Source organism: Rhinoderma darwinii, chromosome 12 (genome assembly GCF_050947455.1).
Source record: "Rhinoderma darwinii isolate aRhiDar2 chromosome 12, aRhiDar2.hap1, whole genome shotgun sequence".
In the NCBI taxonomy this organism is placed as follows: Eukaryota; Metazoa; Chordata; class Amphibia; order Anura; family Rhinodermatidae; genus Rhinoderma; species Rhinoderma darwinii.
In genome coordinates, this window is record NC_134698.1 from 77,879,166 (window position 1) to 77,891,526 (window position 12,361).

Genomic DNA, 12,361 nt, shown 5'->3' on the forward strand with positions numbered 1-12,361 from the left:
ACGGTGATACCGAATTTATATAGTTTTTGTTATGTTTGAAAGAAACAAATTTTTTTTTTTGCATAGCCATATTGTGACCCCCATAACTTTTTTTATATTTCTGTGTAAGGCGACTTTTCACTTTTTATCAAAAAATTGTGGCAAAAATACTCAGATTTGACCATTTGGACCTTTTTCCCCCGCTATGGCGTTTACCCCATTGGAAAAATATTTTCATAGTTCGGGCGTTTTCGGATGCGAGGATACCTTTATGTATTTATTTTTGTTTATTTATTTTCCTATGTGGTCTAGGGAAAGGGAGGTAATTTAGATTTTTTTTTTTTTATATTTTCAAATTTTTTTTTTTTCCAAATTTTTAATTACTATTTTTTAGCCACCCTAGGGGGCTTGAACCTGCGATCGTTAGATTGCTTATGTCATAGACTGCAATATCACAATATTCCAGTATATGTCAAAATTAGTGCATTGTTATCGAGACCTGCCACAGACGGCCATCGCGCCTGCTCGGCTTCTGAGCGGTCGCCATTTTTAAAAACCCTTTCCAGACGTAAATAAGCATATGCGGACGGGAAAGGGTTAAAGGGTTGTCCCATAAAGACCACCACTTTCTGAAAGTTAGGGGTGTCTCCTGCTCCCACCCATGTATAGCAGGCCCAGCAGTCGGGCGCCCTCTGATTCCTGATCTTATTGGTGTACGTGATAAGGGTTAAGGGGAAGCATAGAGCGGGCTCACGGGCTGAGCTTGCTCCATACACAGCGGGTGACGGCTGTGTTACACAGCCGACACCTCACTTTAACGGGCGGGATCAAAGTTCACTTTGATTCCGCCCGTTTAACACCTTAAATGCCGTGGTCAATCACGATTGCGGCATTTAAAGTGTTAGAATCGGGGGCCGCCCCCTCAAACACGACATCGCGCCCCCGGCGGCACGATCGGCCGGTAGCAACGGTTGTTATGGCAGCCTGGGGGCCTATAAAGACCCCCAGGTCTGCCATCTTTGTACACCTTTCAAGCTCTGCCTCCGGCAGGGCTTCACGAGAGACTGTCAGAATCACGATATACTGCAATACATTAGTATTGCAGTATATCATGCAAGCAATCCAACCATCGCTGCTTCAAGTCCCCTAGGAGGACTAATAAAAGAAGTAAAAAACAAAGTTTCTTTTTTTTTTGGAACATAAAAAGAAAGTATTAAAAGTTAAAAAAAAAACAAAAAAAAACAAAACAGTTTTCATATTTTTTTCCCTAGATCAATGTTAAAAAAAATAAATGTTAACATAACTGGTATCGCCACGTCCGTAAAAGTCCAAACTATCACAATATAGCGTTGTTTAGCGGTGAATGCCGTAAAAAAAAAAATATATACATAGGCCCGCAAATTGCTGTTTTTTGGTCACCTCTGCGCTCCAAAAAAATGAAATAAAAAGTGATCAAAAAGTCTCATATCCCCCAAACTGGTATCGGTGAAAACTACAGCTTGCCCCGCAAAATTTAAGCCCTCACACCTCTAAATTGATGGAAAAATAAAGTTATGGCTCTCAGAATATGGCGACACACAAGATTTTTTTAATTTAGCAAATAGTTTTATTTTTTTTAAAAAGTGGTAAAACATAAAACAAAACATATAAATTTGGTGGTATCGTAATCGTATCAACCTGTAGAATAAGGTGAATGTCGTTTCTACCGCCTGATGGGCACCGTAGAAACAACCCCCCCCCCCCCAAAATGGCGTAATCGCAGATTTTTGCCAATTTCACCCCCAAATATTTTTTTTTCAGCTTCCCAGTACAATAAATGGTGCCATGAAAAGCTACAACCATAGAACAAGCCCTGATATGGCTATATAGACGGAAAAAATAAAATAAAAATATAGCTTTTGGAGGGTGGGGAGGAAAAAACAAAAGTGAAAATCCGAAAAATGGCTGAGGAGGGAAGGGGTTAAGGATCACAGTGGTGTTACCAACACTTCACAATTTATTTGCAAAGTACACAAACTTTTTGTAGCAACTTTTTTGTAGATTATTTTGCTTTACTATTATAATGTCCTATTCTCCATTCATGTGTTTTAAAATTCTACTGTTTGCCATTGGAAACAGACAGCAAATGTAGCTCCAGCCACGGTCAGTCATGTGATTCAAAAGCTGAGCCCGAATTGTGCATCGGTCATCCGAGCTCCCATAATGCACTGCTCTCTGGTAGTAGGAAACCAACAGAATTCTGAATTAAGAATTTAGACTTGTATGGCGCAGAAAATATCGCGTAACTCCAAATCTGTACAAGATGAGGAGCAAAGGATTTACAACGTTACTCCACATTTTATGTAGATTATAAACGTGTGATGTTGTAAATTAATGTTCAAATATGGAAATTTCCTTTAAGTTGAAATTAATTCTGTTGGGCAGCAAAACTATATAATGTTAAAAAGAATTACATTTGTACAAACGATTTCTATTAAACTGCAGGCAGAGACGTAACGTGAAGCTCTTGGGCCCCAATCCATCAGGACCCCCCACCTACCATGTGGCATTGAGCATACTGGTGTCTTAAGGTTCTGAGGGGTCTTTGGGCCTCCTCAGGCATCAGGGCCAGGGGTGACTGCTACAGCTTCACCCCTATAGCTACACCCAGACTGCAGGTGGGGTGCCCTCCATTATATTGATTAGCCCATGTACGCGTTTTATACACTGAGCTGTATCTCTGCTTAGCTTCATGTAGCACAAGCGATGCCAATAAATCCAGACATGGCTACTTCCACCTGTCCCTCAATTTCACCTGTCTGACTGTTCATTTTATATTTCGGTACTAATTTACCAAAACTTTGTTACTTTAAAGGGGTTGTACAAGATTGGAAAAGCATGGCTGCTTTCTTCCAAAAACGGTACCACACATGACCACAGGTTGCGTGGTATTGAAGCTCAACCCTATTCACTTCAATGGAGCTGAGTTTCAATACCAGACACAACCTGTGGACAGGTGTGGCGCTGTTTCGGGAAGAAATCAGCTGTTTTTCTAAACCTGTACAACCTCTTTAAGGGATTTCATTAGCAAGTGCTACATCTACGAAGGGTTCCTAGTATTTAAAGGGTATATTCAACTTTATCACGGAAAGTTTAGATATTTGTATACCTAGACAGGTTCTACTAGGACGATGTTGCTGGCTGACTTCTGTATTGCTGCTTTTATTTTCAAGACCTGCATGTCTGCTTGTGGAGCTGCAAGTTTAGAGCTCAGTGGGTGTTCCCTGTGAAGCCACCTCCCTCCTCTTCCTTCTTTCAATGCTTTAGTCTATGTCCCCGTGTCTCCCCATCTCAAACTGACATGGCTGTGCAATGGGAGGGATATATAGCATGCTGCATGTGAATCATATTGACCTGTTCTGATCAGATACTGCTGAAGACGGAGTAGTGGGATGCAAGTGAGTAAAATGGCTGCAGGACCACAAACGGGTTTGTTTTCGCTATGCAGCTCCTATACAGACCTGTGTGTTTCCACGGTTACACGCTACATAAAGGTATGAGATATGTTAATCGAGACTAATTGTAAAGTTGCGCCATTTACACAAATTTGCTTCAGCACAGAGAACGCATACACTAGGAGTCCTCTTACGTGGGCCGTGTAAACAAGCGCCGATCAACGAGATCGCTCGATGATCGGCGCTCGTTTGCTCCTTTCGCAAGGAACAATGCATGAGGACGAGCGACTATTACTACGATCGCTCGTCCCAATAAATTTCCATAATGTCAGCCGCGCATCTGCCTGTTTACTGCCAACAACGGTAATATTTTATCCATAAACTATACAATTCGCCAATGAACGAGCGTTTGCCCGATAATTGGCTCGTGTAAAAGCGCCTTTAGTTCAGCGCTCTCCTTAACCTCATCACGGAGTTGAGATTGCGGTGACCACATTGTATGCAAGTCTTTGAAGTTCCTCACCACCCACGGATTTTATGGCGGTTGTGGGCACCTAGACTTTACATGTGCATAGGGCGAATAAAGGTTAAGCTTTTTTTTAGCTAAAGTTAAAGGAACATTGCGAGAAAACCTGATACGGTTCGGGCTTGTCCACACATAGCGGAATTGCTGCGTATTTTCCAACCAGAATTGCGGATGGAAAATACGCAACAGAATACAGTAGCAGCAAAGTGGGTGAGATCTAAGAAGTCGCATCCACAGGCTGCGTAAAATTTCCGACCAGAAATTTACCTACGGTGCGTATTTTCCGTACCGCAGCATGTCAATTCCAGCTGTGGAAGGTGACTGAATTGCTGCGTTTTTCAGAGGAGATGTCACCATCCCCCAGCATTGAGGAAAAAGCCGTAAAAGCTGCACCATTTTCTGCACTAATTCCGTTACGTGTGGACAAGCCCTTATGCACAATGCGGTGCAGGACACACGGGAATCTGTCATGCCCTGCCCTCTCAGGTTCTGCACTAGGGATAACACCGTGTATGAGTTTTGTCTGCGGTATCTCCCATTTGTATATGCTCTATTTAGTCATAAGAATTTAGTAGAGGGCTGCCCCCCTATTAGTCAGAGCAGGGAGCTTCTTCAAAGCTCAGCTCTTCCCCTGGATGTCTTGGTTCATTCATTTCAATGGGCCTCATGTAATGCTTAAAAAGGTTGTCCAGTATGGGGGCTGTTTTTCATACTGATGACCTATCCACATAATAGGTCATCAGTATATGATCGGTGGGAGCCCGACACCCGTACCCTGCACCCATCAGCTATACTGGCTGCCTCCGAGCAGATGGCTCCGGTCACCGTATAGTGTATTCAAATCTATAGGCGCAGAGTTGCAGCTATACAGTGTACGGATCCATCTACTTCCAACACCGACCATAGCAAAGCCTCCGGTGCCCGCCGGTACATCTGAACGATGCGGGGTGCAGGTGTCGGACCTCCATCAATCATATACTGATCGCCTATTCCGTAGATAGGCCATCAGTTTAAAAAAAAAAAAAAAGAGACTCCATGCCTGGACAACCCCTTTAGTTTCTTCCATGGGTGGGTAGGGGAGTACTGAGGACTATCTCACCCATTACCTGTGGATCAACTGATCAGGGGACCCTTCAGATTGATAGGGGATTTCCAAACCTAATTAGATACCTCTCGAAATCCTGGATTCTCCCTTAAAGTGTATCCCCAGAATGTACGTTTATCACCTATCCACAGGATAGATGTGTCTGACTGCTGGGACTGCCACGATCACTAGAACAGGTGACCTGAACCCCGCCCCCGTTCTTATTACTGCATCCCCCGCAGTGAGGAGGGGCCTGAATGGATCGGCGGTCGAGCATTTGTCCTGCCACTCCATTCAAAGTCTATGGGACTAAAGGAAACGGCTGAATGCTGTATTTGGCAATCTTCATCAGTCTAGACATTCAATGGATCGGTACCGTGCCTGATCGCCCGCTGCTCCATTCAAGTTTTCGTAGCTGCAGGCGTACAGTGAAGAACTGGGGATTTGTGATCAGTGGGGGTCCCAGCGGTGCAGTCCCCCCATCGATCAGAAACTGATCACCTAAAATGTGATAAATGTTGATTCTGGGAATATCCCTTTAAGGGCATCTTCAGGGTAATAAGTGTAGAAATAAAATACCAGTCTGGACAATAAACAATTTATTACCAATATGAATACAGCTACTGTGGTGCACTGATGTACCATTGTAATATTGTGATGAAGTGTCATTTTTTTTTTTTTTGTCTTTTTTATTTTGTCACCATACGATCGTTGTAAAGTGTCTGGTTCTTTCGTGAATCTGCAATAAAATTCTGTTGGCAAGTAAGGGTCCTAACACTGCAGACTACCAGTTAAATTACTCTGAAGTCATCCTAATAAAGCAAATAGCTCACATTTCTCTCTTTTTTTTTTTTTTTTTTGTAACTACTACTAAATGAAAAATAATACATTTAAATAAGCAAATTTATCATACAAAAAAAAAGGCTGACGAATCTCGGTGTGCAAAGTCAGATGATGAACTCTGAAAAGAAAATCCAGAAATGTAAAATGTTTGAATAATTTTCTTTCATGGTAAGACTTAAAGCAAAATCCAAGGCTGCAAGCTTCAAAGTGTGTCTGCTACGGGGATAGGAACAGAGTGCAGGTGCAGTCCCCTTTATTCAGTGACCATTATAACACGCAAATCATCAGCCCTGCTTGGACTCCACTGTACATTCCCGAACCGGACGACTCCTTCCTTTATTATGTTGTACTGATTCTGCTCAGTTCCTGCCTGATAGCTGCAAAAAAAACAGAATGAAAACATCGGTTGATTTAGAATTTTGTATAGAGAGGGCGAGAGAGATTAGTGTGAAGCCTGCTTATCTTGGCTCCAGCAATACAACAGCAATGTCATTCTAGGTATAGTCTACATGTCTCATTCAGTAACACTAAGATATTGTGTATCAAAGGGGTAGAAAAACATGGTGGTTTTCCTCCAAAAACAGAATGAAAACATAGGCTGATTTAGTATTTTGTATAGAGAGGGTGAGAGAGATTAGTGTGAAACCTGCTTATCTTGGCTCCAGCAATACAACAGCAATGTCATTTTGGGTATGGTCTACATGCCTCATTAAGTAACACTAAGATATTGTGTATCAAAGGGGGTAGAAAAACATGGTGGTTTTGCTCCATAAACAGCACCACACTTGTCCACAGGTTGTGTGTGGTATTGCAGCTCCATTCACTTAAATGGGACTGGATAGCAATATCAGACACAAACCATGGATGGGTGGGGCAGTGTCTCCTGAACAAAGCAGCCATGTTTTTTTTAATCCTGTAATTTCCAGGTGGTTTGATCCACTAGATGGCAAGGTTGGCTAATCAGGCAGCAAAGATCCCGCCTCCTGGGTGACAAGTCCGACAAGCTTAAAGGGAATGTTTTATTAGGAATCCCCAGTCCGTGTGCCCATCATGGGAAAGAATTGCATTTCTCTTACTCCGGAGAACCATGTATTACATAGTAGTTCATTAAATTCAGTGTAATAATATATTCTCACATATGCTGCAAAAAGTTGCAGTATTTATGCTAGGTGTGAACTTCGCCTAAAGTGGTTGTCCTGGTGGGACATCCTCTTTAAAACTCTGCCTACTAGTGATAATGAGATCCTACAGCTTTGTAGGGTGCATTCACACAAGACGGGTAAAAGCTTTCAGTTTTTTTTGGCTTTCTCCCTGAGCACAGATTCACGCTTGGCTAAGCGTGCATGTGTATGGGGGAGTCGGAAGGAATAGCTGTCTGTCAAACAAGCATTTTGTCAGGTCAGCAGCTATCTAAAATGTATGGCCAGCTTTTGTCTTTACTGCAGGCTGTAAGTGAGATGATCTTGTTTTACCAGTCAGGAGTTTGTGCTACTTGGTGACTTCTAGTGGTCAATGTGAATATTGCAGCATTTTTTTAAATTAGTTTACAAAGTGCCCCTTTCCTTATATAGTCCCTTTAGAATGGACTGTACAGGAATCTGCGTATGGGGCAACCAGAAATGATGGATTGTCACATTGCTCTATGCAGGATTGTACGGCTCTGTAGCCAAAACCTAGAGACAAGTGCAGCCCGGTCACGGCCAATAACGCTATAATGTAAGACACAAACCAGTAAGGACAAAAACTTACCATCAATAATCTCTTCTTTGACTTTATGTAACTCTCTAACAACTTCCTCTAGTATTTCCTGATGAAGAAATATAAATGTTAAAAAAGTAAAAACAATTTGATACAAAACTTAACGTGGATCCCTTAAGTTCAGGACCGGGCTATTTTTCAGGACCAGACACCGTTTAGCCATTTTTAGCACGTGTTAGTTAAACGGCGCTAACTTCTTTATTGGGCTATCGACGTGATTTTTGTGATGTTTTTTCCGTAGACCATGCTGTTTTTTTTTTTTTTATCATTTTTGCTATTTTAGAATTATTAATCTTAAAGTTTGAAAATAATAGTAAAAAAAATAAGCTTTTTTACTTTTCAGCTATTTTTATCTTTTTGGTAATAACATAGTTTTACCCTAAAATAGACCTTTTATTTGTGATCGTCATTGTCTACCGTAAATGTTAATATATTACATGTCTATATTAGGGTAATTGGGTCAGCGCTAGCGTTACAAAAATGATTGGCGGGGGGGGGGGGGGACGTTTTTTTTGGCGGTGGGTATTTTATGTGTATTTATTTATTAATTTTTTTTGCTCTTTACTTTATTATTTTTTTATTACTATGGTCTGTCCCCCAAAGGTCAAAAAAGACCTTTGGGGAAGTTTATATATTTTTTTTCTTTCTTTTCCACTGTAGCTGGAGCTGCACAGCAGCCCCAGTTACAGGGGAAATCAGCCCTCTCATAGTGACGATTGTCCCTAATAGGGCTGTGCTGGGTCTGGTAAGACCCAGCAGCAGTCTGTCAGTAACAGCATCCTGGCAATCATGTGACCAGTCACATGATCACCGGGACCAATAGAGACAGCGGTGCTGCCACTGCCTCTATTCCTATACACAGCGTTCATTGAGTGCTGTGTAGAAGAGATAGGAGAAGACAAAAGCAGCGAAAGCTGCTTCTATCCTCTCCTCAGGGTCCCCGGCAGTCACTGACAGCCGGAGACCCGACATTCAGATGCCCGATCGCGCGGGCAGCAAGTTAAAACCCGAGCCGTAAAAAGTCTATGGCGCGGGTTTTAAGGACCCTGACCGCTGGCCATAAAAATACAGCCAGCGGTTGGGAACCAGTTAAGAGAAAAGTAAGAAAACCTTTCCTTAGGAATCCATTACCATTTTTGATCGGCAATGTGATCTCCCAGGATCATGCAGCTCACTGCTGCCTCCTACAGGTTTAGTTTCTGTACTCACAGTATTACCTGCTGTGTTGCATTATGGTAGATGTAGTACAGCAACCTCATGTAGGAAAATATACCTTTTTACTAATGCACAGCATAATCACTCCAGATCTGCCATATAGCATAAGATGACCAGCATATAACATTTCCAGACTTCAAAGACTTATTTTATGAAGTGACTGGAGACTTGATGTAAAGTATTTGCGCATGGCGTACGTAGATTTAAAAGGGGCTGTCCAGTCTTGTATGAAAAATGCTTAATCATTGAATAAAAAGTTCTACAACTTTCTAATATACTTTGTATTTTAATTCAACATTTTCAAGATCTCTGCCTGCTGGAAACATTTATTTATTATATATATAAAGTATCTTCTCACAGTTATAGTTCTCACAGCTTTGCTACATTATAGCAAACTGTCAGGGCAGGAGAAAGATTTGTACGGTTTGTGTTTAGCCCGCAGAAGATACGTGTGAAGTATTTGGTCAATCTGCAGCCCCTGGGTCTAAATAAGAATTTGTCCACTCACTGACAGCAAGCAGATATATTGAAAGTGGAGATGAATTGGGGAAAAAAAGCATACTAGAAATTTGTAGAACTTCATATAAAAAGTTTATTTATACAAGATGCCCTCATAAAGAGATAGTGGACACATCTGCACGCACTACAGAGCCCCCTGTTTCTTTGGGGGGGGGGGGGGGTCCACACATTGTAAATATTGGAAATTGAGGCCTCTCGGCCAATCCATCTCCTTCTGGCTACACAGAAATCCAAACATTGAATAGGCGGCTATTGCGGTGTACTCACTTGCTTCATTCGGTCGAAATCTAAGGCGTCCGTCGATACGTCATTGCTGCTGTTTACAGGCTTCATCCTGCTCGAAATGTAACACCGTTAAGTGACATGACCATTTCCACTACAACTCTCAACATGTTTATTACTTGCACTAGTGGTCCAGACATTTTACACCGCAATGAGTCCAATGCAAGTACTCTGAGGAGCAGGATTGTTACCGGTCTCCATATATTTAGGCTCATGTTTTTCCTGTATATTTCTTGGGAACGGATCGCAGCAGTGGGAAGTACGAAAATCTTTCCCATAAGTTCTCGCCTGGTAAGATCCAGTATCGCCACTGACTGCTGTGCAGATACTGACGGAGAAAACGTTTTCTTTATTGGGTGTCCTGCTGGTACTAAACCATCTGGTGCAATGATGACCCTAAATACACAGCGTACAGGGACAAAAAGGGGTAATTTCCACGTGGCGTCCCCCATCCTGACAGTACCAGGTGTGTAAGGACCCGTGAAGCCCATGCTAAAGCTAAAAACTGGTGTGAAATACCTTTCCGCTCCACCGTTGGCTTTTGCTATTAGACAACTTGTTGTGATCGTTTTTTTGGCCAACTTATAATTTTATTACTTCTGTACTGTATGGTGGTATAGTGTGACAATGTTATGTGAACGCTGTATAGGATTATACACCAGTGTTCTATTGGCAGCGTAAGGTAGTATTACATGGACATTGATTGACCGTATTCTTTCGGCACTGTATGGCAGTATTATATGGACATTGATGTATTCTTTGGGCACTGTATGGCAGTATTACATGGACATTGTTTGACCGTATTCTTTGTGTACTGTATGGCAGCATTATATGGACATTGTTTGACCGTATTCTTTGGGCACTGTATGGCAGTATTATATAGACATTGATTGACAGTATTCTTTCGGCACTGTATGGCAGTATTATATAGACATTGACAGTATTCTTTGGGCACTGTATGGCAGTATTATATAGACATTGATTGACAGTATTCGTTCGGCACTGTATGGCAGTATTATATGGATATTGTTTGACCGCAATCTTTGGCCACTGTATGGCAGTATTATATGGAGAGTCCGCTGCGTGAAACTCACAGCATGTCCTAAATTGGTGCGTTTTCACGCACCTATGCGCCCATTGAAGTTAATGGGTGTGTGAAAACGACGCATCAATTTGTTTGAAAAAAAAACTAAAAATGTACTTTGCGAGTGCGTGAAAAACACATGCCAGTCGCAAAGTGCACTGATGCATGACGCAACACACACGGACCAGATTCACACGCGGTTTTCACGTGCGTGAATCTGATACGCTCGTGTGAATGTAGCCTAAGGCTTGCTATGTATAGTGAGCAGACAGTGTCAACATTTTTAATGCAGCTTTGGGTGTAACTGGAGTATAGGTTTGGTAGCTGTAAAAAGCAAAGTATTTTAAAGTTATATAATGGTATATGTAGCTTTAAGCTGTAAAAAAAAAAAATGCTAAAAAGTAGTGCTACACTGAAATGCAATGCTGCTGTGTATTCCATGTCACCCGTGGACAATATGATCGCCATACAGAATGATGAAATTCGGGCATGATTTAAAAGGCACCCAATGTTGGTTCACAGTGAGAGCAGCCATTGTTTGGTCTGAGGCAAAACCACAGAGGAATTAGGAACCAGGGACCCCCTCACACATTGATGATTTGTCTAGTGTTATGTAAGTAAAGCTTAATCATTGTATATGGAAAACTTCTGAAACTTTGCAAAAAAAAAGATTATTCAAATTTCTAAACCTTTTTCAAGATCTCTGCATGCCATCAGTGAATGGAAACATTCTTCATTACAGTCAAAGGAAAGAAACTCTGCTCACACAGCTGGGGATTTGCTGAAATATATTAAGCCTAAGCAATACTCTGTCAGTTACACATCGCAGCAGCACAAATGTCTGTCCTGTGCTCCAGTTGGATGGCATATTGTAAGAACCTGCAGCTGTGTCAGCAGGACTAGGTCAGAATGAGTTTTCAGCCTTTAGTTATAAACAGGAATTTGTCCTTTCACTGACTGCAGAGATCTTATAAATCATGAGGAATTGCATTGTACAACGATCAAGATTTCTTTACATAAGTCATTATTTTTTTATTATGTTATACGCCGATTTCCCAGTTTGTATATAATCTATGTAAAAAGTTGAGTAACTTGATCCTTGGTAAAAGTCTATTATACTCCAGAGCTGCACTCTCTATTCTGCTGACTGGAAACAGTCATCAAGCTTGTCCTTTAGAGACACCCCTAAAAGCTTAGTGCTTAAAATGCAGAGTGGCGGTGTGTTTTCCTACATTTGTGTAAATATTACACTTCCCAGGATGGAAATTGCACATATCTTGGTCTTTCAGACAATGAACAGGCAGGAATTATTGGGAGAGCTTTTCTCTGAATCCTACAGAATTGTGAATTCAGTTCTAGAATATTATACAGACTATGACTCTGGATCAGAAAAGGATATGTAATGTATGTACACAGTGACTCCACCAGCAGAATAGTGAGTGCAGCTCTGGAGTATAATACAGGATATAACTCCGGATCAGTACAGGATAAGTAATGTAATGTATGTACAAAGTGACTCCAGCAGAATAGTGAGTACAGCTCTGGAGTATAATACAGGATGTAACTCAGGATCAGTACAGGATAAGTAATGTCATGTATGTACACAGTGACTCCACCAGCAGAATAGTGAGTGCAGC

At 41.5% G+C, this 12,361-nt stretch overlaps 1 protein-coding gene across 6 annotated transcripts in view; it reads right to left on the reverse strand.

Annotated features, from left to right (window-relative positions):
- Positions 1-5,605: 5,605 nt before the first annotated feature.
- Positions 5,606-12,361, reverse strand: part of EVL (Enah/Vasp-like) — a 100,184-nt gene continuing 93,428 nt past the window's right edge. For all 6 annotated transcript variants that reach the window (XM_075844210.1, XM_075844207.1, XM_075844211.1 and 3 more), the window contains 3 exons: positions 9,626-9,692; positions 7,616-7,673; positions 5,606-6,243 (listed from right to left, as the gene is read on the reverse strand). In XM_075844210.1, coding sequence (XP_075700325.1) covers positions 6,206-6,243; positions 7,616-7,673; positions 9,626-9,692 — 163 coding nt within the window. In that variant the 3' untranslated portion in view covers positions 5,606-6,205. The remainder of the gene's footprint in view (positions 6,244-7,615; positions 7,674-9,625; positions 9,693-12,361) is intronic.